Source organism: Epinephelus lanceolatus, chromosome 8 (assembly GCF_041903045.1).
Source record: "Epinephelus lanceolatus isolate andai-2023 chromosome 8, ASM4190304v1, whole genome shotgun sequence".
NCBI classification, from domain to species: Eukaryota; Metazoa; Chordata; class Actinopteri; order Perciformes; family Serranidae; genus Epinephelus; species Epinephelus lanceolatus.
Window position 1 is genome coordinate 20284694 of NC_135741.1, and position 27715 is coordinate 20312408.

A 27715-nucleotide genomic window follows, 5' to 3' on the forward strand; every position below is an offset into this window, starting at 1 on the left:
TCAACTTCTGTCTGTTTTCAGTGTCTCCGAGCTGTTTGGGACCTCATGAGTATAAAAACTAAACATTGTCTCTGAACAGGAAGAAGTTTTCAGAAAAAATGATGTCCTCATATGAGGACATTGGGTTTATTTATAATAATCACAGTGTGTAATAAAGTATGAACCTGTTTATTTTAATGTATAAACGTTGTTGCGTGTTGCTCCATACTCCAAGCAAGGAATGTCCCTTTGTCTGTGGTCTAATGTCCTCAAATGAGACAGCAATAAAGACCCAATGCCCCCAAATGGGTACTTCCTTATCTTGTTACTGTTGCTGAAATTGGTCACACGTGTATGACATATCAAATCACAAACATTATTAATCATCAGATTCTGGACCTTGTTCCTTTTGTGTCAGGATCGGCTGCAGACTGACTTGGCAGAGGTGGCTGCCATCTTGTTTTTACATGGATTAGCGTATTGCTGCCACTAGATGGGACAATAAGGCTCAATGCCATTTCTGCCCCTTAAATCTTCCACTTGGTATTGAGTGCCCTCGTTTGCTAGATAACCCTTGATGAGGGAAGTGAGGAATATTAGGGTAGAGATCTTTCCCTAAGAAATGAGACACCATGTCATGCAAATCGGTGTGGTCGACGTGCAGGCATACATCACACCTAGTAGCGATGCAATGAAAATGCCGGCTCCAGTGCTTGTGTTGTGGCATGTGCTATCTTTATTCTTCTCTGTCTGATGAATCAACGGAGAAGAAACGCTGGAAACAGGAGGCGCCTACGATGTCTTCTAGTTCTGATCGATTTTGTTCGGGTAAGTCAATTTGTTTAAATATTTTGACGCTGTGTTCAACCGAGTTGCTGATGAGTTTACGCTAGTCCAACCATCTGTTGTTTGTATAGCCTACATTCCGATCGTACAGTAACAAATCGTTTTCCAAAACTTGCAGACGTTGCTGACTTCGCAAGGTGTTTCATCTTCCACTTCGTTGTAAGTGTGGGTCAGGGCTTCCTTGGAATCTAGGGCGGGTTTTAAGTGTTGGCAATGACTTTCACTACCTCAGTTCTGTTTTGGGACACCACTAGCCTAACGCCTGGTGCACAACCTATTTTTCCTGTTTTAACGGAAAGTTTCCCTAACGCATTCCCCACCCCCAGAACAACGCTGCGAGGTTCCATCATTGAGGGACCTGGCTAGATGTGGGTGGCTAGCTAGCGTGCTGACCTCATTTCAAAGTTATTGCAAAGTCATCTAGCAGAAGAGCTAGCAATATCTTCCTGCGAAGATCTCTCATGCTGACTGTCACTGTACCAACTGAACTGAGATGAGTTGAGTAGTGTACTATTGAAAGAGACGATATATAGGTGCGAAATGGGCTATGGAAATGAGCGCAAAATTTGAAAATATAGATTAATTATCATCTGCATAGAAATCAACCTATGGTCAACAATCATGTTTAATAGTGGGAAAAAAAGCTTATGCTTATTTTTCTTTTGCATAAATAAATGAGATATTGCTTGTTTACAACTGTGATTGCAATTTATTTCCTACATCCGGCACTGTAACGCTCTGTTTCTCCCATGTTGTCAATGCCTGAGTAGCAAAAATCCAACGCCTCCACGGTCCATTGGTCAACAGAACCGCTGTCGTGCTGCGCGCTAGTCCGTTACTATCCGTCATTTTCACCTCCATTGAAATGAATGACTTCCGGTCAGCGTCAGTCCATCAATGCGTTAGGTTGTGCACCTAGCATAAACGTGAACGCGCACAACCAAGTGCAAGTGGGTATTTCTAGGGGAAGTGTGGGTATTGGGACAGGCCATAAGTGTCCACGAACAAGGACAACAGGTCAAAGATAAGCAGAATGAAGCATAAGGTGCAGCAAGCCCAGAATGTGATGTCCTCATGTGAGGGTCTCAGGAGGATTGAGTACTATTTCAAACACAGACAGACAAAGTGTGGACAAAAAAGACAAGGTTGATGTTTTATTCTGAAAACTACAAAGCTCAAAACAATAAGCATTCAACCAGTCTAGTTGTGTGATAAATGATCAAATAGCGAGAAATATTAGTGACAAAAGTTAAAATATCCATTCACATTTGTAAATTAAGGAGGACACTTTCTGCTTTATCACAGCAATACAAACAGCACACTACGATGATAGACTTCTGTGATCTTTTTTGGCAAAATCCACATCCCTCTTAGAAAACGTCTCCGTCTGAAGGAACAGTCTCTTTTTAGCTCTGGCACACAAAACATGATGCTGCGCTTCAGCTGTAACCAGGAGGAATGTTGTCATTGTAAGACTGTGGGAACAGACACACACACGTTGCATATGAGCGATAAAGAGCTTCTTGCTGACAATGCATACAGCACACGATTTTATAAAACACTGAATCATAGTTACTGAAAAATGACAAACATATATACATCCCTGAAATAAACAGCAAAATCAAACTAAAAGGAAATAAAAGATGACATTCTGTGTGCTAATAATTATATGAGCATAGTGCTAGGGTTTCTGTTCATCACACTGTCATCATTTTATTATACTGATCTTTCACACAGTGCCACAAATTCATCCTATTAACTCTCCTTACAGTCTCCCATACAAACATTTATTAATTCATTATTCTATGAGAATATAGAATGTCTCGATAAGTCCAATGGCTTACAAATCTCAGTACAGTCGTGTCTGACAAAAGATAATACTAATGTGTTCATAGGTGTTTGATCATGGGCAGATAGCTGCAGCTACATACACACTACTGTCAGTATTTAAGGAGACGTGCCGTTTGACAGCTTGGTCAAATGGTTCAGGAATTATTTCCCTATATTCACAACCAATCCATATATATATATATATATATATATATATATATATATATATATATATATATGTATAAATACAGCACATTTATTAAACTGTGGTCACAGCTCCCACAAAGCTCCCTCCTTCACAGTCCTGTCGTAACCACACAGTGGAATCGTTTGACATCAACTACAAATCATCTCTACAATCAAAGGCAATGTTTAGAAAAGGTGAAACATTAAGTGCGTTTAAAACTCGTAGTCCTCTTCGGCCATGTCAATCGCCCAGGCGAACTTCTCCCGCTGGGTTTTGTTGTAGATCTTCTCGATGGGAACCGACCATTTCTTGCACCTAGAGAGAAGGTGAGATAGAACGACTGAACTCAACTCACTGGCTGCAACACTGCTTACTAGTATTCACTATGTAGGGCAGGGGTGTCAAACACACGGCCTGGGGGCCAGAACCGCCGGCCCACTGGATGACTTTGCGCGCCTAATATTGATTCTCGTGTGAAGGCTGACAGGTTTCAGGATACTCCAACCTTTTGTAATAATGCATATGTTTTGGTTATGTCCAAAAGGCTTTAGCGAGATGTTTGAAACCCAACTGGACCCCAACCCAGCCTGTGCACTTTTCAGTCTAACTTTGAAACAATCCCGTGTTACCTTACCAAATAAAACCCACACGGTTTCAGCTTTCACTTCTTTCCTGGCAAGACGTTTGATCCTTCTAAATTGGAAGCAACATACCCCCCATCCTTTTCTCACTGGGTCAGGGATGTTATGTATTTCTTTTAAGTTAACCCTTTGAAACCTGGAGTGACATCACTTCTCCTGTGCTGCTTTCAAATGCCTTTCGCAAGTATTCTTTGAGCCCTGAGAAGGTTGGTGCGATTTCTTTCAAAAACATCAGAAAAAAAGGCAATGAGCAACTTGGTAAGAAATGTCCCACAAATTGCAAAAAATAATAGATTTAGAAAATTATCTTCAAAAATTGGGGGAAAAAAGAAAAAAGCTATTTATTAAATATATATTTATAATTGTACTTAAAATTATGGTACAGAATTATTCACATTTTTAAGCACTCTTCTTCAAGGTCACTTCCTTGTTGTTTGTTTTTAACTTTCTTTTTCTTTCTTTCTTTCTTTTTTTTAATAATAATTTTCTTGTTATTTCATTTATTAATTTCTTGCAAATTTTTGCAGTCATTTCTTCTTTCATTGCTCATTGCCTTCTTTTCATGTTTTTGTAAGAAATCAAGCCAATTCACTCACGTTTCAAAGGGTGAATAAAAATCAAATACAAACTCAAAGGGTCCTCTCAAACCTTTTTTAAGATATGGAGTCCCTTTTTGGACTTTTTTGATTCGCTACAGGAACCCCTCCATAAAGAACAAGGTGGTACCTATAAATGTTGCATGGCAGAGGCTTTTCCACCCTGACCAGATTACATCTCTCTGAAATAACACAGAATACTTTCTGTGGTCAGATTTAAAGACATTAAACACTGTGTAAAATATTGTCAACCAGCAGCTTCAGTATAGAAGAATCTGGATCAGACATCTGTCTTAAAACAATATTAGTGGACCCCTGCTGCTGAGGCTCTGACCAAACTTCAGATTGTAAATGGTTTATAAGGCAGGGGATGACTTCACCTGCTTCTTCAATAGCCTCCATTTTGGTGGACAATTATAAAAAAAAATGTACATAAAATGAAAGTGAGTATTAGACTGACTCAATGTAGAAAAACAGAGACACACTGTTAAATATGCACATGATTTTTCTCAGGATATCACAGGCCATTCATCATTTGTTTTGTGAATGGATGACTGTGTTCAGAGTGATTTTATTTACATTAACAAAAGGAAAATTTAATGGGGTTGTAATTTCTAGGTTATTTTGAAGTAGTTTTACTGGTCCTGCCCACTTGAGATCAAATCGAGCTGTATGTAGCCCCTGACACCCCTGATGTAGGGAATTCCTCAGAGAAGTGACAGTGAGTCAGTTGTCAACAGAAATCTAATGGTCACTGGTTTACTTAAGGGTCTTGGGATAGACCTTTTTTTCCAACTCTTTTTATTGGGGTTTTCAAAGTTAAAACAAACAGTGGCAGTAGTGTCAAAGTGAAAACAGAATTCTGATACAAAAATATAAAAAATATTCAACAAGTCAAAACTCAAAAATGGGTGAGCAAAATATGATATTTATGGATAAAATGCATCGTTCTATTTGTAGTTCTATTTAAAACAATTAAAAATAATTTAACAAAAATAGGGGAGGATTCAGAAGGATATCAGATTGACCACATTTTGTGTCTTTTTTAACTAGGCTAGTTTTGGGAAGAACTTAGTGCATCTTTCTCAAAGTGGCCTATAAAGGGTTGCCAGATCTGGTAGAATTTGTTTTCACACTATCACACTAATATTTTCATGACCTGATCACCAGGATATGATAACAATGTGATATAATCATTAAGAGTGTGCTCTGTGTGAGAGGCACCCTCCTTCGTACGCAACAAATATGACAAGAACAGCTGATTTCTTAGCTGATTTCAGGCGCAACAGACAGCTTCAGCTTCGTTAATCACGTGCCTGCCGTTAATCACGTGTCTGCCTAGTGTTGCAACTGGTTTTGCTTAGAGGCATTTTGAGTTGGCCCCGCATTCGTTACATTGTTAGGGGGATCTCATTAGGACCAAGCAAGGATCTGCCACAGATCTCCCTTTACTGCACCGTCATCACATCATGATGACACAGAATTAGTGCCATATGATGGAAATAAGTAACACTCAATATATTTAGGATACACATATCAAATTTAAGTCGCTAGCTAGCAGCTGACGGAATTTTTGCAGTTGCCAGACAGCGGAATTACATCCTTAACGCGATGCCCTGGAGCCCAAAAATACTCTTTGTCTGTAAATCAGTGGATAATTTTTTTGGAGTGTCACAAACTCCCGCAAAATGACTCGTTTCATTTTAAAAATTTGATCCTGTTGGTACAATAACATCGTAAAGTCTGGAAGAGCCGCAGGACTGAATCCTTTTATCCCCTTTCAAGTTAGCGGAGGACTAAAAGGGACGTAGCTGGCTTGACCAGTGGGAGTTTCTAGTGCACCTGCTCTATGGACCACACAATGTGGAGGGAGCGTCAGTCTTCTGAGTAATTTTAAACATGCCAGTTGAACTTTTTTTTCGCCACTGAGCAACTTTCATAGGGATGAATGGGTCCTGCCTACAGTGCTGTATCCAGGTCTCTTTATACATCCATGAACTCAACAGAAAAACAATTCCCCGTTTAATTAGCTGTTATTCAGAAGTATTTACATAACTAATTTCATGAGGTTTCTCAACAGTTGAGCTAGCAAGAACAGATTGTTTTGGCGAATCTCTTAACAGTTTGAACCCATCACACTCTCTGCACGACAGAATGATCAACCCGATTCAACTCAATGTTGTTATCTCTGCTACACATATTCACACATAACACTACAGCGTAGATGTAGGTTCCCATGCACCACCCTACAAGGGGGGACCCCATCCCTTACGCCTTACAATCAGGCAAAACACGGAGCATTCCTGTATCCATTGTGCTTGAGGAGGAGGCTCTCCATAAATAGCTGTGGGGCACGGGTTAGGGAGGGCCGACCACTGTTCCCCTTTCTCTGTGGCCTGGCCCTCCATTCAGCCACAGACAGCTCCTCATTGACTTCCCACATGGAGGAAGGAGTGCTGTTTGGGGACGCTCCCTGGCTTTCAGAAACAAACCCCATTGTTCCTCACGCTCACACGCTTTTCTTCCTCTTATTTTCCTTCTGCAGCCGTTAGCTTTTTACTCGTGCTGCTCCTTTTCCTACAATGCAAGAAGCATTTCCTGCCTTTCTGTCACCAAGGTAGATATGCACCCCGCACACCCACCCACCCGCCCAGAGAAAGCTGGCCTATTAAACAGTAGGCGGCTTACTCATTTAATGTCACTGTGTTTTTTTAAACTATAGTAACACCTGTAATCAAATAAAAGTTATTGGCTCATAAACAGGGGTAAACAGCTTCTGCTGTGCCACGTAAATACCATGCGACAGAGATGCGTGGATCCAGGTAGTTAAGCTTGGAGGTGCCCAGAGCAATCTGCTTGTTCTCCTCTCTGTCTGTGGCCTGAACCTGAAGCTTCATCAGCTGCTCCTCTATCCTCTGGACAGCTTTACGCTTCACCTCCACAGCCCTGAGAGAGACACAAACATGCAGACAGAGGGAGGAAGAAAGAGAGATACAGAGGAAGACAGAGGGAGGGAGACAGAGACACAGAGAGAGGAAGAATTACAGGGATGGACTGAAAAACAGACACCTTAACATCATGAACTTGATGTTTAGGTGTCTGTACAGATAAAACTCACTGTCATCCCAACAGGGGTCAGTAAGTAACAGATAAAGCTGTAACAGCCTGTCTTACTGGTTACCAGCGGCCAGGCTTTCTTACTTTTTGCTCTTGTCATCATGGGAAGCCTTGTGATCAGCCTTGGCAGCCTTCAGCTGCTTCCTGGCTGCTGACAGCTGGTTTTGTTTCTCGTCGATCTGCAATCACAACAAACACATGGCGAGTGAAGCATTTACCTACGCCACATAGAGAGGGGAATATCTTTCACTATGATAAAAAAATTGTAAATTTTCTTCAAGGCAACCCAGACATCATTGCGTGTTTGGGGACGACAAAGCAGAAGAGAGGGGGAACGCTGATTTACCTTGGTCTGAAGGTTTTGCATGGATTTCTCAAATGTTTTGGGTGGAGCTCTCTGGTGGTTACAGAGGATGGCCACTGCCCGGTTGGCTCGGTTGTACGACAGGATTTTAGCTGGGAGGCTGTCATCAGCTGGAGACACAATAACGACACAACAAGTTAGGAGGTTTAAATGACTGACAATTTGGAATCCCTGACCCAATTCATTTAAATGCACAATAGATATTGTAAAGTAAATTCCAGGTACAGTATCTGTTGTTAATGTCATTACACATAATCTACCTGACTGAGAAGGCTTCCAAAGCTGGTATGTGTGCAAAAGCTCATCGCTACAAGATTAAAGCCTGAAGCTCACATTTATCTATTTCATTTGTGGAGACGATTGGGCTGTTTTATTTACATGTAGGTTCTAATTTATTATTTGTCCCTGTCAGTTATGTTTTATAGCACATGAGTTTATGTTCCATGTTGAATATTTTATTACAAAGCCCTGTGTACTATTCCCCTGTGGGAGAGAAGCTAGAGCAGGCGGTTTTATTTACGTGGTGGTTTATCTAAACTCCAAAGAGATCACATTCATACTGCATTGTTGAAGAGACTCATTATTGAAAGAACCAGAGTCTGTTCAACTTTTCACTTTCAAATTCCTTACAGACATTTACTAATACAATGGATTTCATTATTTTTTTTGGTGCATTAATTTTTCACCAAGATCTTGCATTGATGATGGTAGAGTCTGACCGCTGTGCAAAGCCTTCTCCAGCACATCCCAAAGATTCTCAATGGGGTTAAGGTCTGGACTCTGTGGTGGCCAATCCATGTGTGAAAATGATGTCTCATGCTCCCTGAACCAGTCTTTCACAATTTGAGCCTGATGAATCCTGGCATTGTCATCTTGGAATATGCCCGTGCCATCAGGGAAGAAAAAATCCATTGATGGAATAACCTGGTCATTTAGTATATTCAGGTAGTCAGCTGACCTCATTCTTTGAGCACATACTGTTGCTGAACCTAGACCTGACCAACTGCAGCAACCCCAGATCATAACACTGCCCCCACAGGCTTGTACAGTAGGCACTAGGCATGATGGGTGCATCACTTCATCTGCCTCTCTTCTTACCCTGATGCGCCCATCACTCTGGAACAGGGTAAATCTGGACCAGACCACATGACCTTCTTCCATTGCTCCAGAGTCCAATCTTTATGCTCCCTAGCAAATTGAAGCCTTTTTTTCCAGTTAGCCTCACTGATTAGTGGTTTTCTTAAGGCTACACAGCTGTTCAGTCCCAATCCCTTGAGTTCCCTTCGCATTGTGCGTGTGGAAATGCTCTTACTTTCACTATTAAACATAGCCCTGAGTTCTACTGTTGTTTTTCTTCGATTTGATCTCACCAAACGTTTAAGTGATCGCCGATCACGATCATTGAGGATTTTTTTCCGGCCACATTTCTTCCTCGAAGACGATGGGTCCCCACTATCCTTCCAGTTTTTAATAATGCGTTGGACAGTTATTAACCCAATTTTAGTAGTTTCTGCAATCTCCTTAGATGTTTTCTCTGCTTTATGCATGCCAATGATTTGACCCTTCTCAAACAGACTAACATCTTTTCCACGACCACGGGATGTGTCTTTCGACATGGTTGTTTAGGAAATGAGAAGCAACTCATTGCACAGTTGGGGTTAAATAACTTGTTGCCAGCTGAAAGATAATCGCCCATGCAGTAATTATCCAATAGGAGGCTCGTACCTATTTGCTTAGTTAAATCCAGGTGGCGACTTTTTTTTTGGCCAGGCAGTGTATGTTACTCAAAGTTCCATTAGGAGGACTCTGAGGACCTGAATTTACAGCAATGTGTACTGACTGGTCCAAATAGGTTTTTCCTGTTATATTTTTCCAGACCTTTTTGTGCAATTCTCAAGCATTTACAGATTGTTTATTTGTCTTTCAGCCTTCTATAGACCGATGATAAAACACTTAAACACCATGCAGTCTGACAGTCCAAAAACATGCAGGTTAAATGGTGACTCTAAATTGTCCGTAGGTGTGAACATGAGTGTGAATGGTTGTCTGTCTCTATGTGTCAGCCCTGTGATAGGCGACCTGTCCAGGGTGTACCCTGCCTCTCGCCCTATGTCAGCTGGGATAGGCTCTAGCACACCCGCGACCCCCAACAGAATAAGCGCTTACGGAAAATAATTGTGTCAAATCTTATCACCATTTTTACTTCATTAAAAAGTGCAAAAACAATTATTTTTCACTTGATTGAGGCAGAATTTCTACTTCTGCGTTGAATCGACGCTGTAGCTACATAGGCTCTGTGTCAACATGGAGCCTATGCCGTAACCTACGTCATAACCTGACGTGCACCTCCCCAGAAATGTAACTACATGTTGCGACGATGCAGCCCTCCTGTCCATTTTTGTAAGCTGACACCATTTCCCTCAGTGGAAACAAAGCTTTTATTTACTTTAATCTCACAGATAAGAAACGATAAATTATGAAGCCAATAAAGCCTCCACAAAAATAGCATTTTAAGTCTTGTGTGTAATTTATCCTGGCTTCATATGAGCAGAGGAAATCTCCGCTCACTGCGAGGCCAATGTAAAATGCCACAGGATTGTGCTAATAAAGTTAGCATGTTGTATTTGTTTGAAAAACATGTTTAGAATGAGACAGTTGTTTTGTTGGTGAACCTTGTGAGTTGTAATGGAGCCAAATTGTGTAATGTTACCTTTGTTAAATGTTGCTGTTTTCCCTGGCTTTATATGAGAAGAGGAAAGGAATGCTAGCTGCTAGGCTAATTTATATAATGTAAAATGCCATAGGCTTGTGCTAATAACATTAGCATGTTGTATTTGGGTCCATGTCATTGGTTCGACAGCCCATTGGTTCGACATCCCATTAGTCCGACTGTCCGCGGCGCTGAACGGCTCACGGCGGGCGTATGGTGCGCCGCGACCGGCTTGAGGCGGAGCAGGCTCACGGCTTATGAGTTTGTCACTTTCTTTTTCATTTTAACCCACACCATGATCTTTTCCTGACCCTAACCAAGTGGTTTTTGTGCCTAAACCTAACCAGACCTTAACCACAGGGCATCATGATGATTTCAGAACGGACTGCGGAACAATGAGTTTAATATGGTCAGAACAATGGGATGTCGAACCAATGGGCAGTTCCCGTTGTATTTGTGGTTTTGGAGGTGTAACACAGAGTGACACTGACACACCACAGCACAAGTATAAATGCTCACAGCGGCTTAGAGTCTGCCGCATGAGTATAAATCCTGCTTGACTTGACACTGCAGAATTTCAAACTGTCTAGCTGAGTTTTTGTTGAACTACAGGAACATGGTGGTAAACTGTAAGGAGCGATTAAGAGTATTCGCTGTGTGGGTGTCATTCAAGTGAGCTGTGTGTGACTGAAGCTGATGTTACTCACGGCAGGCGAGTTCCTTGAGCTGCTGTTGCAGGGTGATGGAGGCGTTGTAGGTGCGAAAGACCTTGGCTGTCAGGCCGTCCATCAGCTCCTGTAAGTGCTTATTTAGAATAGAAGTCTGCAGGAGACACCAGGAGTGAAAAAAGGGACAGAGGGTACAGTGAGGAGAGGAAGAGGTATTAGAGTGATACAAGCGTCACAACTGGAAATTTAAACAGTGCACTTAGACTGAAGCCCTGCAGGCAGAAATTCATGTGTCACTTACATTCAGTCTGTCAAAAAGGTCATCCTCAGGCTGCTTGTTCTCCAGGAACAGCTGCAGGTTTTTGAAGACCTGATAAGAAACCAGCAAAGATTTATTTAGCCAAAAAATCACTTTCAGACTGTGTTCAGGCATGCACAATCCCACTTCTGCCACATGAGGGTGCTATATTATTCCATGTTTATGATGACAAGTGCAGGTGGTTTATTACAGGTTCATTTGTCGTCTCTTTGTACCTTTTATGTGGAAGTGGGGATGCAGAGAGGAAGTGTAGACAGTGCCCAGGCGTGTTGAAGAATTTGCGACAGAAAACAGAACATGTGTAGCGTGTGTCTGTGTGCACATGTGTGTGTGTGTGTGTGTGTGTGTGTGTGTATGTGTACACTCCGGCAATAGCAGGAAACAGACCACCCTCTGAGGCAGAGCTAACAGGAAGCTTTTAGTGCCTGGTCACCTGTCTGTGCAAACATCCTCCTCAGCATTGCAACTTCTGATCTCATAGGGGACAATAAAGTATATTCTATTCTATTCTATTCTATTCTATTAATTCAACACACACCCAACTCCACCCTCATAAAGCCACATAAAGTTTGGTGCTTTAATGTACACTGATCAGGCATAACATTATGACCACCGGCCTAATATTGTGTAGGTACCCCCTTTTTGCTCCCAAAACAGCCCTGTCCCGTCGAGGCATGGACTCCACTAGACCTCTGAAGGTGTGCTGTGGTATCTGGCACCAAGACGTCAACAGCAGATCCTTTAAGTCCCATAAGTTGTGAGGTGGGGCCTCCATGGATTGGACTTTTTTGTCCAGCACGTCCGACAGATGCTCGATTGGATTGATATCTGGGGAATTTGGACGCCAAGGCAACACCTCAAACACGTTGTGTTCCTGAACCATTTTTGCTTTGTGGCAGGGTGCATTATCCTGCTGAAAGAGGCCACTGCCATCAGGGAATACTGTTTCCATGAAAGGGTTTACACGGTCTGCGATAATGCTTAGATAGGTGGTACTTGTCAAAGTAACATCCATTTTTGCATCCATCCAACATTGCCCAAAGCTTGCCTTTTTCCCATAGTGCATTCTGGTGCCATAAGTTCCCCACGTGATGTAAAAGAAAACGTGATTCATCAGACCAGGCCACCATCTTCCATTGCTCTGTGGTCCAGTTCTAATGCTCACGTGCCCACTGTTGGCGCTTTCGGCAGTGGACAGGGATCATCACGGGCACGCTGACTGGTCTGCGGCTATGCAGCCCCATACGCAAAAAACTGCAATGCACTGTGTATTCTGACACCTTTCTATCAGAGCCAGCATTAACTTCTTCAGCAATTTCACCTACCGTAGCTGGTCTGCTGGATCGGACCACATGGGCCAGCCTTCGCTCCCCACTTACATCAATGAGCCTTGGCCGCCCATGACCCTGTCACGGTTCACCACTGCTCCTTCCTTGGACCACTTTTGATAGATACTGACCAATGCAGACCGGAAACACTACACAAGAACTGCAGTTTGGAGATGCTCTGACCCAGTCATCTAGCCATCACAATTTGGCCATCACGCTTGCTCATTTTTCCCGCTTCTAACACATCAACTTTGAGGACAAAATGTTTACTTGCTGCCTAATATATCCCACCCACTAACAGGTGCCATGATGAGGAGATAATCAGTGTTACTAACTTCACCTGTCAGTGGTCATAACGTTATGCCTGATCGGTGTATCTGCCACAAGATTTCCTTCATTTCTCCTCAATCCCTCCATCTCCATCTCTACATTCCTTATCCCATTCTTACCCTCTTCTCCACGGGGATCTTGTTGTAGTAGCGGATGGAGTCCTTTCCCAAGAAGTCAAACTCCACCACGTATTCCTGTTCGTCCAACTTGGGGTAAAGTTTGATGTGCTCCACCCGCAGTGAGCAGCAGCCGACCGTGTCTGCTGTCTCGCCTTCCTCCTTTTCGTTACCCGCCCTCAGTGCAAGCTACAGAGTAGAATATGATCAAGACTTGAGAGGGTAACATTTTCTCAGGATCGTTCTCTTAACCTAGTTTACTTTCAGTGTACCAGCATTTCTCTGAGTGGGACGAAGGGAGCCCTTGTGGTTAATAGAAATAATACCATGGGTGAGCTTAAGCTCCAGGGTGGAGTCCATTAAAATGAACATTCTGCCAAGATTGCTCTATCTTTTCCAAAATCTTCCAGTGCCAATACCAACCAAACAATTCATAGAATGGGATATGATGATATCCAGGTATTTATGGCAGGGGAAAAAACCCAGGATCAGGTTTGAGACCTTACAACTGAGTAAAGAGAGGGGGGGTATGGGTTTCCCCTCCTTAAGAGAATATTACTTGGCAGCACAGCTGAGGCCATTGATCTGCTTATGTACCCCAGATTATTCTGCACGTTGGAAAGAAGTTGAAAATGCCTTACTAGAAGGGATACCTATTGAAGCTACTATTGCAGATAATGAACTTTTAAATAAACAATTGAACATAAGCAACCCTTGGTTAAATATATTATTGAAAACCTGGCAGGAAATTGTAAAAACTTGTAATTTAAATGACTCAATTAAACTACTGCGATGGTGTGCTTATGACACTGACTTTATTCCAAACAGATCTGATGGCAGATTTAAAAAATGGGCTGCTAAAGGCCTAACAAACTATTACTCATTTACTAAGGAGGGGACATTCCATAGTTTTGAATTCTTAAAGAAGAGATACAATCTTGAGCAAAAGGATTTCTATAGATATCTCCAAGTTAGAAACTATTTCAACCAGAATCTGAGACCAAATGTAGGTAAAGTAGAAACAGGAATTCTGAAAATTCTTTTGTCAGTATCAGAATCTCCGTGTACTAAGATTATCTCTAAACTATATAAAGATGTACTCCATCCCAAATCAGGAAATACGTGGTATATAAAAGAAAAGTGGGAAAAAGAAGGCATTTTGATTATAACAGAGGATGCTTGGAAAAGAATATGTCTCATACAATGGACTTCAACTTGCTCCACTAATTGGCGTGAATTCTGTTGGAAAAACGTTGCTAGGTTTTTTATTACACCTTTACAAAAGAGACATGGGGGAGGGGGTTCCAGCTGCTGGAGACAATGTGGGATGGACGACGCCAATCATTATCATGTTTTCTGGAACTGCCCAGTCATTGTTCCTTATTGGCAGGAAATCCACAAACACATTAACAATATATTTGGAGTCAATATTCCTTTTATTATGGATACAGTTTATATGGGAGATATTCAATTTGACGGATGGAGAAATAACGATAAAAAGTTGGTTCTAATTCTCCTGGCTGGAAGCAAAAAAGTTATTACGAGAAATTGGCTCAAACCCCACTTACCCACTATAGATGAATGGATAGACATTATTTATGAAATTTACATAATGGAGCGGCTGTCATATTCCCTTCAAGTCCAGAAAGATAGATTTTACAAAATTTGGAGCAAATGGACTGAGTATGTTAAACCTATAAGACCAGACTTTTCTTAAATTATTGGAAAAGGTCAGGCAAACAGTGTTGTATTGACCCAGGTAATTTTTTGTGACCTTTAACCTGAACTTTTTATTTTGTTATATGGATGTACTGATATTCTGTTTCTATACCTCTCCAATGTGAAGGCCTCCCGTGTTCTTGTAAATAATTCACACTTAATGTTTACATAAAGGCTCAAAAACATCTGAAAGAGCTATATGGAGATATACTCAGATGATCTGTGACTACTTATTTGATAATGTCATTGTATACATATGTTTTATGCTGATTATTTTACCTGATTATGACATTGCCACTTGTAAGTGCTCTTTCTAAATAAAAAATTAAAAAAAAAAAAAAAAAAAAAGAAATAATACCATGGGGTCTGGAGTAAAATTAAAACTGTAAATTCCAGCGTTTCATTGTGAGAGTAACACTGAAGGAAACTTTACTCTTGGGGAAGCTTTTTTTTTATATATGCATCACTAATTAAAATCAAAGATATGATGGTGTTTGGAATAAATTTGTTTTTGTTGTGTTTTATCATTACAGTTTTACTGCATTTCTTTACCTTGTCTATGAAATACAGTGCCACGGCCCTCTGCCTAATCCTCATCTCTTTCGACTTCCAATCGTCTCTATACTGGGTACGGATGCGATCCACACACTTCTTCAACCGTCGAGCAGTCTCATATTTCTGCCAGTCTTTCTCCCCCTAGACACACACAAGCACAGAAACAGATGGATCATTTTTTGTCATCAGGGATCAGTGGTGGAATATTTACATTTAGAATTATGTCCGAATTTTAGGCTTGAAGCTGACAGTGTGAGAGCACAGGTACCTTGATCCGAGAGCTAGGATTCAACATGATGTACTTGATGGAGCCCTGGATGTTCTCTGTCCAAGATGCTAACCAGGTCACTTTGTTGTCATGGCGAACCTCCTTCCATTTTGACCCTGCGGGAGGTTTGGGGTGCTTGGAGTCCCTTCAGAAAAGAAGCAAGTTTACTATAAACAGGCATGTGTGTTTAAGGTGTTTCCTCATAGGAACAATAAACAGCACTTACTACACACATGAAATTAACCTGCTTGGGCTTACTGTTTTTATCATAACATTAACTTTAAACTGTGAACACTACAGCTTTGAGACAATAGCGTACAGACAGATGTGACTATAAAACAAACCCCAGTATGACCAGTATGTGGGGGTCAACATGTCCTCCCCGGGTTGTGTTATTGTTTGCACACTCACAGCATACTCTGACAGGAAGACTACCTTTGACACAGTGCCGGCATGTGTGCGAGGGAGTGCCAGCGATACATCTGCCACGCCATACATACTGCATGCTGCTTGTACGTTGTTTTGCTTGTGTCTCTTTGATGGCAACTAAACGCTACAAATTATCACTTCCCACACACACGCACACACTCCCCCTGAGGCACGGGGTGACAGACATAAAAAGAAAATGATTTCTACTGTCTATAAATAAATCCAGCAATCACAACATGGCAGTTAGAAGGAGAAGGAGGAGGAGGAGGAGGAGGAGGAGGAAGATAGATACCGGGAGTGAAGAGTTCAGAGCAGGACAAAGAAGATGAGGTTTATGTCTGTATGTGCCTGTATGTGTCTTTTTGACAGACCAGTAGCTTCCGCAAGCACCCACTTAATACATTCTGTTTTCAAAGCACACATGCTCACACCTTTCTCTTACAGTTTAAGCATTAGTCCCACAAAGTGCCTTCATATAACCTCGTCTACTATGGTTTGACAGGGCCATCTTGTGGTAAAAATTCAGAACTAGACACACTATTAACATCAGTGTAGTGTGTTCTTCCTATGCATCCAAGAATTACTGCCTTGCAGTCATATGCCTCTGCTAACAAGTCAAGTTGCAGTTACAGTTTACATCCATGTCAGTCCAGAATCACATGTAGCCATGACAGTTTACAGTGCTTCAAATATGGACGCTGCTGCGAAGACACTACATGTTCTAAAACCTGGATGCTTCAAACACATCTTCAACCCAAAGATCTATCATAATGCCGATCAAATATCTCCCCTTCTGTTGCTGAGTTATGACGTTGAATAATGGCCAGAAAAGTGTTTTTGCAGAATGTTATGATGTCACTGTAAAGTTGACCTTTGACCTTTTGGATAGAAAATGTCATCACTTCATCAGTTTATTCTTTTAGATATTTGTGTGAATTGCTGTATGAATTCTTAATTATGGCCCTTTGTGAGGTTAAAGTTACCTTTGACTTTTGACCACCAAATTCTAATCAGTTCAACCTTGAGTAAAAGTGGACGTTTGTGCCAATTTTGAGGGAATTTCCTCAAGGCTTTCTTGAGGTATTGCATTCACAGGGATGAGACGAGTGAGGTCACAGTTACCTTGACCACCAAATTCTAATCAGTTCACTCTTGAGTCCAAGTGGATGTTTGTGCCAAATGTGACTGAACTTCTTTAAGGCTTTCGTGATGTATTGCATTCACAAGAATAAGACAGATGAGGTCACAGTTACCCTGACCTTTGACCACCAAATTCTTATCAGTTCACCCTTGAGTCCAAGAGGACCTTTGTGCCAAATTTGAGGGAATTCCCTCACACAAGGCTTTCTTAAGGTATTGCATTCAAAAGAATAAGACAGATGAGGTCACAGTTACCTTGACCTTTGACCACCAAATTCTAATGAGTTCACCCTTGAGTCCAAGAGGACCTTTGTGCCAAATTTGAGGGAATTTCTTCAAGGCTTTCTTGAGTTATTGAATTCACAAGAATGAGACAGATGAGGTCGCAGTTGCCTTGACCTTTGACCACCAAATTCTAATGAGTTCATCCTTGAGAGTAAGTGAACGTTTGTGCCAAATTTGAGGGAATTTCCTCAAGGCTTCCTTGAGGTATTGCATTCACAAGAATGAGTTCACCAAATTCTAATCAGTTCACCCCAGAGTCCAAGTGGATGTTTGTGCCAAATTTGAGGGAATTCCCTTAAGACTTTCTTGAGGTATGCATTCACAAGAATAAGGCAGATGAGGTCACAGTTACCTTGATCTTTGACCAGCAATTTCTAATCAGTTCACCTTTGAGTCCAAATGGACGTCTGTGCCAAATTTGACAAAATGCCCTCACTCAAGGCGTTCTTCAGATATCATGTTCACGAGAATGGGATGGACGGACAATCTGAAAACATAATACGTCCACGGCTATTACAGGCACAGAGGCATAAAGATGCATGACAGTGAGGACAGTGATTAACAGTGGCGGCGAGATTACCCACTTGCTACAGTTAATAATGATGTCTTCAGGTCTGATGCGTCGTTTCAACATGCCCATCTTCGGATGATCGCCTCGTCCACGGAACAGACCTGGCGGCTCGATGCGGAAGTTTCCAATCCTCTCCTTGTGGTTGTCCATGATGCAGAAGCCGTACTCCTGGAGGAGTCTTTCATTCTCCTCTTTGATTTTCTGTTGTGTGTACGACAACATGAAAATACATCAGAGATGTTTTGTGAGGTTTTCAAAATTCGGGGAGTCTGCGTGAATGCAGGCGTACCTGTTTCTCCTCTTTTGACATCTGTTTCCTAGCCTCTGATTGGGCCTTGAAGTAGTCACTCATCTCACTGAAGTCACACTTGTTCAGGTCGGTGATCTTAGACTTTTCCTCTGATGTCATTTCCTAAAATAAAAGGGAGGACATCTGAAGCATGCCGACTTAAATACTTGAACTTCACACCATCTGCAGACTCTGGCTGAAGACACTTGAATACGTCTGATGTCCTCACCTTCCTCCAGTCCTTATAGAAGTTCTTCCTGAAGATGTCCTTAGTGGTGTACTCATGATCCAACATCTTGGCAAAAAATGTAGCGACCTCCTCAGCAGCAGCATTAAGTTTCATAGGCTTACCTACAATTACAGGAATACCACATTGTAGTCTTGCCTAAAAATACGTAATAATAAATGTAACTCTTTTGCAAACTAACCATCATAGTAAAATTTGACTTTGTCAGGCATGGGTTCATACGGAGGTGCAAACACTGGACCCTTGTGCTCAAGGAAGCGCCATTTGGAGCCATCAGTAGATCTTTCCTCCTCCCACCTAATCACCACAAAACAACAACAAAACACAGCCCATGGGAGAAAAGACAAATATGGTATCTGCTCCCCAGCAGCCGTTTACATCAGCTGACTGCTCTGGTTGTGCAACTTCCTGACGAAAAGAACAATTTGTCCCCAAAATGATCTTACCATTTCCACCTCTCCTCTTCTTCTTTTTTGGATTTCTTTCCCTCCGTTACCTTTTTGTCTTTTGTCTTCTTTTTGGGCTTGACATCCTACAACAAACAAAGACAGCAGAGCAACTCCAGTGAACACAAACAACAGACAGACATGGAAATACATTCTACAAAATAATGAATTAAAAAACAAACTGTAATGAACCTCATCCTCCTCGTCCTCTTCATACTCGTGTTTCCTCTTCTTGGCCTTTTTGTCATGCTCTGTCTTGACTTTTTTGGGCTTGTATTCAAATCTAGCAAACAGACAGAAATAAATGTATTGATAATCTAATTGTATCTCAGATTACAGAACAGACGGTGACAGATCATGAAGCATAAAGTAAAGACCTGGCTTAATTTGTATGATACCTACTCTTCATCATTATACTCTCGTTTGGAGGTCTTGTTGTGTTGGGGAGAGGGGTAGAAGCCGTTGTCTTCCTCAGGCTCGCTCTTAATGGCAGCAGGACTTGTATCTCTAAGTCACATATTGAACTGCATATTAGTAAAGCAATATCCCATTCATCACAACGTATCAATGGCTAAAAATGATTTATGGCCAGAGCTGCTTCACATTAGATTTGACATGTTTACCTTACATATCCATTTTCTTTCTCCTTTTTAGGCTTGTCTACATGGGATGATTTGATCTGTGAGAAAGAGACAAATATATGAGCCTATCTCTTTCTGTCATTTGATAAGTAAAATGGACTTTAAACACTTTCACCGTTTTAAAGGTCCAGTGTGCAGGATTTAGGGGCATCTAGTGGTGAGGTTGCAGAACTTCAACTTCTCCCGTGTGCCAAGCATGTAGGGGATCTAAAGCCCCGTTTCTACCAAACACTTTCAGTATGGTGCCTTTGGAGCCAAAAGTAATCCTTCAGACATGGTACCTAGACCCTAGTGTTTCTATTGCAAAGAGTACTCTTAAATGTGGGTGGAGTTATTGTCACTCACTGCTCCGTCCAGCACTCACTGTATTTCTTTATTACTGGTGACACAGAGGGAAGTCTGCACCTTGTTTATCGTCCAAAGAACGGACTTACACGCCAACATTTTCAGAACAAAATGAAACAGCCTGCAGTGAGAGTCTCTCTGTCAGGCAGGAAATCCAAAGTGTGGGATCATTTTGAGAAGGTGAAGGACGAACCCAAGGTGATATGTAAACTCATCTTCATTGGTCGACTATATACATGACGTATCATCTGAAACATGTCAGTAGCTACATGCCCATTAGCCACTTAGCACAATCATTACTGCTTTGCCCACAGCGTCATTAACAGGCGGCTCGCTCAGTGTGTGACGTGCACTTGTAGATAAAATATAGGCCTATATTAATGAAGGCCCATTAGTACGGTTTTGTATTTCTCTGTAATGTAGCACAGTGTTAACAATGTTACTGATACTATTCTTTCTCACACCTTCAACTCAAACCATTGTGTTGCCCCGCCCAAAATATATCATTTAATAATTAAACTAATATCTTAAACATGCGAGTGACTAGTCAACTAATGGCCCTAAATGACGACTATTGGTAGACTAGGAAAATTCTTAGTCGGAGGCAGCCCTATGATTATTATGTAAAATTCTGCCAATAAATGCCTCTTGATCCTACACATTGGACCTTTAAACAATGTTCCATCTAAACCTTTACTTACAGTCAGAGCTCATGGAAGGTTAAAGGGGACATCTGTGTTGACATTAGTTTAATATTTAGTTGTTTTGTGGTGGTGAGAAAACAAAGCTTTTAAGGTTAATGCCACAAAATGTCAATGATGAGCGTAGTATTCACACTAAAGGCCCATACAGACCAACTGCCCATTAACAAACCTTCTCTTCTCTCCTCCTCTCTTTGTCTTTGTCCTTGTCTTTGTGTTTTTCCCTGTGCTTGTCTGAGCTGCCGTCGCTGTGCTTCGGCTTCTCTTTGTCTTTGTCTCTGTGTTTCTTCTCAGAGTGGTCCTTATGTTCGCTGGAACGTAGAAGCCACAGAGGTCAGAGCTCAAGTGCAAAAGGGTCAGATGCGCAGACACAAAAGTTGTCACCGACAAAGCACCGACCACAAGCAATAAAAACTTCACCGTTTTTAACCAACAATGACAGTGTCGTGGACAACTGCCAGTGACAGCAGCCAAAGTCGTGACTCCCCTAACATCCTGCAGCCCTCTAGTATTTCAACCAGACAAAGAGAACACACAACCGCTATCCCACAAGGGTTCAGATTACAAATGCTCCGCAGATGTCATTCATAAAAATGGATTTCATTGAGCCCTTGTGACGTATGCTTGCTGATTTAACAAGGCAGGGTTCTATTAGTTTCAATCAAATCAGCCGAACCCCAGGCGATTCTTTCATGTCCTTATATAAAAGCTGCCTTTTTTTATGTTTCATACTGAAAGAATCTTTATTTAAATGCAAGGACTTTGTCATCATCCCCCTCATTAAAGATGTGACAGCTAAAACCACCAATTTATAACACAAATTTATACTGGATGATGTTGGGAGGTGAAGGTAACACTGGAAGATGGGGTGAAGAGAGCTACAATTCATAAGCAAAAACATATTTCACCAAAGAAATGAGATGAATACGCAGATATACTACCTGTTGCCGTGCTTGAATTTCTCTCGCTCCTTGTCCTTCTTGTGGTCTTTGTGTCTGTGTTCCTTGTCTTTGTGCTTGTCTTTATGTTTGTGGGTGTCTGTGATACAAACCAGAGGTCAACTTGTTTAGAAGCATTAAAAATTAAATCAGGATAAAACAATATTTTTGCCAAATGTGAATATCTGTATCTGAGAATCAATTCAGATGTCCTTTGTGTTTATTTTTAAAAAATATTTCTACTTCTTCTATTTCTATGTCTACAGGCATCAGACACTTAAATTTAAAACTTTTTAAAGACCCTTTCGATATATTTTAAAACCAAATTTAAGACATGTTTTTGGACAAATCCTCTTTTTCTTATTCAGGCTTTGCAGAAAAGTATAAAGGTAAGTGTTATATCTGTAGTCTCAAGCAGAGGCAGGTTTTACGTATTAATATGTGAGAGTGAGTTAGGTTAATTGACATTTTGCCATGGAGATTGCAGTAGGTAACTGCAAGTATAAAGTAAAAGGAAAGCATTAGGTTCAACGGTAGGTTTAAAGAATTTTGACTGTCACACAGAAGAGCTAACTAATTTTGACAAAAATGAATACAATTAGATAAAAATATGTGTGGCAATTCAGAGCTCACAAATTCTAACTTAAGACTAAAAAGACTTTAAAGAACCACCATTTATAAAATTGAATTTATGACATTAAAGACATTTTAAGGACCTGCAGGCACCCTGTTGAAATCCACAATGGAATTAGCCCTCAGTGACCTGCATCACACCCAACGCACACTTGCTGTAGCTGACCCATAATCCCCCTGAGGCTCATCCTCCAGGCTACACCTGTATGGCGATGTTGGAGATATTATCCCCCCCACAAAAGACAAGGGGCTTGACAGGGATGTGATCTTGTCATATTTTAGCCTCCTGAGACCCTACGTCCTCATACAGTCAGGTCCATAATTATTTGGACAATGATACAGTTGTCATCATTTTGGCTCTGTACACCACCACAATGGGTTTTAAATGAAACAATGAATACCTGCTTAAAGTGCAGACTCTCAGCTTTCATTTAAGGCTTTTTTCAAAAATGTAGTATGAACCATGTAGGAATGACAACCATTTCTTCACACAGTCCCCCGACTTTAAGGGCTCATAAGTATTTGGACAAACTAACATAATCATCAATTAAACAGTCAGTTTTAATACTTGGTTGCAAATCCTTTACAGTCAATGACTGCCTGAAGTGTTGGACACATAGGCATCATCAGATGCTGGGTTTCTTCCCTGGTGATGCTCTGCCAGCCCTTTACTGTAGCCGTCTGCACTTCCTGCTTGTGTTTTGGGTGTTTTGCCCTCAGTTTTGGCTTCAGCAAGAGAAACGCATGCTCAATTGGATTCAGGTCAGATGATATGACTTGGCCATTGCAGAACATTCCACTTCTTTGCCTTAAAAATGTCTTTGGTTGCTTTTGCAGTATGCTTCAGGTCAATGTCCATCTGCACTGTGAAGCATCGTCCAATGAGTTTTGAAGCATTTGGTTGAATCTGAGCAGATAATGGTGCCCCAAACACTTCAGCTTTCATCCTGCTGCTTTTGTCAGCAGTCACATCATCAATAAATACAAGAGAACCAGTTCCACTGGCAGCCATACATGGCCATGACATAACAGTACCTCCACCATGCTTCACTGATGAGGTGATGTGCTTTGGATCATGAGCAGTTCCTTCCCTTCTTCCTTCTCTTGTCTTCCCATCATTCTGGTAGTTGATCTTTGTTTTATCTGGCCATAGTATGCTGTTCCACAACTGTACATGCTTTTTAGATGGTTTTTGACAAACTCTAATCTGGCCTTCCATTTTTAAGGCTAACCAATGGTTTGCATCTTGTGATAAACCCTCTGTATTTATTCTAGTGAAGTCTTGTCTTGCTTACAAGAGCAGCAGGATGAAAGCTGAAGTGTTTGGGGCACCATTATCTGCTCAGATTCAATTAAATGCTTCAAAACTCATTGGACGATGCTTCACAGTGCAGATGGACATTGACCTGAAGCATATTGCAAAAGCAACCAAAGACATTTTTAAGGCAAAGAAGTGGAATGTTCTGCAATGGCTAAGTCATATCATCTGACCTGAATCCAATTGAGCATGCGTTTCTCTTGCTGAAGCCAAAACTGAGGGCAAAACACCCAAAACACAAGCAGGAAGTGCAGACGGCTACAGTAAAGGGCTGGCAGAGCATCACCAGGGAAGAAACCCAGCATCTGATGATGCCTATGTGTCCAACACTTCAGGCAGTCATTGACTGTAAAGGATTTGCAACCAAGTATTAAAACTGACTGTTTAATTGATGATTATGTTAGTTTGTCCAAATACTTATGAGCCCTTAAAGTCGGGGGACTGTGTGAAGAAATGGTTGTAATTCCTACACGGTTCATGCTACATTTTTGAAAAAAGCCTTAAATGAAAGCTGAGAGTCTGCACTTTAAGCAGGTATTCATTGTTTCATTTAAAACCCATTGTGGTGGTGTACAGAGCCAAAATGATAACAACTGTATCATTGTCCAAATAATTATGGACCTGACTGTATGAGAACATTACATTTTGGGTTTGCTGCACCTTATACTTTAATATGCTTAACTTGGACCTGTTGTCCTCGTCTGTGGACACTTTTATGCTCAGTCTGCAGCCGATCCTGACACAAAAGTGGACAAGGTACAAAATCAATGAAATTTTCTGGTTGAAATCTTGTTTAGTTGTGCTTAATAACATTTCTAGTTTTATAGTGCATACAAATTTGACCAATTTTAGCAATACTAAAAAGCCAGGACGCTGTTAATTAAAATGTACTCGTTTGAGGATATTTGGAATTTATTACTGTATTATCGCAGCATTTTATATCGGCCAATCTGGTGTGACAGACTGTTCCTACAGTCAAAAAAAAAAAACCCCATCCCGAGCTTGGAGTGTGGAGCAAGAAAAAATTCATTCAGAGCTACAAAATTATTTGCAATTTTGTTTTGCACACCAGGGGCGTCAGTGGCTTGATGGTGGAACGGGCGCCCCATGTGCAGGGCTGTTGCCGCAGCGGCCCGGGTTCGAGTCCGGCCTGTGGCCCTTTGCTGCATGTCATCCCCCCTTCTCTCTCTCCCCCTTTCACACTTACCTGTCCTGTCCATTAAAGGCAAAATACCCCAAAAAAACTTTATAAAAAAAAAACAATTTGTTTTGCACACCTGTGTTCAGGCAATTAAATGAACAGTTACAGGGCGCATTCACACCAGGATAGTCTGGGGGACTCGGTTCGATTGGGCGGGGAATGTCAGAAAATTTCGCACCTTCATTTGGTTCGGTTCACTTTCACACTGCACTTTTTAGAGCGGACCAAACCGCCTGGACAAAGTCATGCAGTTACAACAGCTGCTCGTCTGGGGGAGGTATTGCCAGAAACGACCACTGACCAGGAAGAAAGAAAAGCACGAGGAAGAAGAAAACCCAGCTCATCAATTGGCCAGGACCGAAAACGGAAAGCCATCCCCTTCAGCTGGCTTTGTCACCACAAAAACACCAAAATGCACTGTGCTCTACATCACATCCTCTCTTTGGTTCGCTGGATAGTCCGTTTGCATTTCCCACTATAAGCATACCGCACCAGGGTTCCCTTGCAAGTGATCTGAGAACCCCAGTTTTCAACGGACCAGGGTTCGCTCATTTGCTATTAAAAATAAACCCATTGTTCTTTTTTTTTTCAAAAACTACTTCCTGTTCAAAGATAATGATTTTTTTTTTATACTTGTCAGGTCCTACTAATCGGTGGGGTCTCAGGAGGTTAGTATTTGCTATAAGATCATTTTCACATTCAGGGCCTCCAGTTTTATCAGCAGGCTTTTATGCAACTTTTGACATTGTTCTTTAAATAGAAAATATGAAATTGGACTTCAGAGGAAGGATGATTTTCATACTCTCAGTGCAGCTAGTCTAATGATTAGGCTGTAACAATTATTTTTACATGAGTCTTCATATTAAAATGTTTCCTGCCGAGTGAAATCCCTCCCGAGGTAGACCTGGTTTGGCTTGATCATCACCTCGTGGCGCCCTGTTGTCATGGCAGTTTAATAACGAGTATTATCTGCCATATGAAACAATAACACACATCCCAATTATAAACCGTAGCAATTCCCACAGACTGCTTTGCTCTCCATCACATCAGGCAGCAAATTAAAGCCTCCAAGAAAAAAGAAAAGTGCTTGCAACTTTGCAGTAAGATGCGTGTGGAGACTAATAATTTGTGCAAAAAAAAAAAAAGATTGCTTAAGGCATACATGCTTTTAATAATGTATTACAACTTTCTTCTCTGTGACTTAAAGTTTTAAACTTCATGTGCAAGCATTCCCTGTTGGCAGTGCAGATAAATGTCTCCAGCACAGAGATGGAGGCTGAGTGCAGCTGGTGGAGAGATACGGGCGGGGGGAGGCGATAAGCTCCCAGCTCTCGCCTCCATATCACGGCAGACAGTCGGCTCTATCATCGGCGCCCTGGCTGCTACATACAGAAAAAGAAAATGGCGCAGAGACTAAGTCCTCAGCCCCAATTCTGCCACTTTCGGCTCCAAAATTCGCTGCAATTGCACGTCCGTATTATCAACCTGAAGCATGCAAAATAGACACGATGCCAGGCCCTCTCGGAATACCCCAGCAGACTAGAAAAACAAGGGTGGCAAGTGTTCATTAGAGACCCTCTTTTTGAACAATAGCCGCAAGAGAGTGGAGGAGAAGGGACTTAGTCTCTGGGACGCCATTTCTGTCCTTTAAAAACTAACAGTAGACAGATCACGATTCCGACTGTTAATCAGAGTCAGTATGAATAAAAATCCCCATCAGAGGACCTACCGCTTCCTTTAGATCCGGAGTTGACCTAGAAAATGTGAAAAAATATGATTTCAATATTTCAATTTTGCAAATGCCGGTAGCTCGGTTATTCAAGTTTCAATTTGCATACAAATGCATCCTAGAAATACAAGTATGTTGCTACAATAACACGCAAACACTGCACATGATTTCAAAGTTCTCGCTAAAATGGGAAAGCAGACAACAGCGCAACTTATTAGGTTTCTTAACCGTTATTTCATATCATGATGATTAATACTCGTCAGTTATGTCAGTTATTAATAATTTGCACGAGCTGACCCCCGAAAAAAAACATGAATGTTGTCCAAGAGGTACCTGTGAGTCTCCATGTCCATGATCTCCGCTCATGGTCAAGTTGTTTGTGTTTATAAAGCAGGTGAAGTTGCCACAGCAGGCAGCTGTTCAGGATGCAAGGCTCAGGGAACCCTCACTGACACACTGGAATGGAGTCCCAGTGTTTGCCGACTGCGCATGCGCACACCGACCTGAGAGCCGAGAAAATACTCTGCGTGGTCCCTACCTGAGCCACTATCAAAATGTCAAGTCGGTTACGTCAACGCGGACGCTTTAACCTTTCAAATTACACTCATTATTATTTTATGACATGACCTGGAGCATCATATTCTGTCAGTGTTTGACTCCTCTGCTCCTAAATGGAGTCCTGACTGTTTACATCACACTCCACCTCCTACAAGTGCTTATCAATAATACAGTGCTTTAAAGGGACAGTTCAGATTTTTTTGAAGTGGGGTTGCATGGGGTACTTATAGTCATTGAATTACATACAGTACATACACCAATCAGCCAAAACATTAAAACCACTGACAGGTGAAGTGAGTAACATTGATCATTTCATTACAACGCAATGTTCTGCTGGGAACCCTTTAGTCCTGGCATTCATGTGGTAGCCCCTTTACACACTGCCATGGGGGGGGTGTATTGGTCTGTCATGTCGTTTGGGTGGGTGTAGCATGTCAAGTGGCACCGGCATGAACGGCAGGAGCCAAGATTCCTCGAAAGAACATTGCACTGTAACAAAATAATCAATGTTACAAATGTTCGTGGTTTTAATGTTTTGGTTGATCGGTGTCTTTAGCTTTAGCTTTCCGTCAGACAACCCGTTCCAACAGGGGACGCCAGCTTCAGTTCCCTATCTATGCTCTCATCGAAGCTACCAGACTCCACTGACAACAACAGTAATTTTGTCTCGC

The 27715-nt window shown here is 41.6% G+C and overlaps 1 protein-coding gene across 1 annotated transcript; it reads right to left on the reverse strand.

Annotated features, from left to right (window-relative positions):
* Positions 1–1966: 1966 nt before the first annotated feature.
* top1b (DNA topoisomerase Ib) lies at positions 1967–27060 on the reverse strand. Its single transcript, XM_033627933.2, has 21 exons — positions 26820–27060; positions 26487–26511; positions 21609–21705; positions 20840–20978; positions 19604–19659; positions 19383–19487; positions 19173–19263; positions 18981–19066; positions 18716–18831; positions 18517–18638; positions 18288–18410; positions 18012–18199; positions 15574–15718; positions 15303–15446; positions 13035–13220; positions 11240–11308; positions 10978–11092; positions 7543–7670; positions 7281–7375; positions 6876–7025; positions 1967–3157 (listed from the first exon to the last, which is right to left on the reverse strand). The coding sequence occupies exons 1-21, from the start codon at positions 26850–26852 to the stop codon at positions 3055–3057; spliced, it is 2316 nt and encodes a 771-aa protein (XP_033483824.1). The 5' UTR covers positions 26853–27060; the 3' UTR covers positions 1967–3054.
* Positions 27061–27715: the final 655 nt, after the last annotated feature.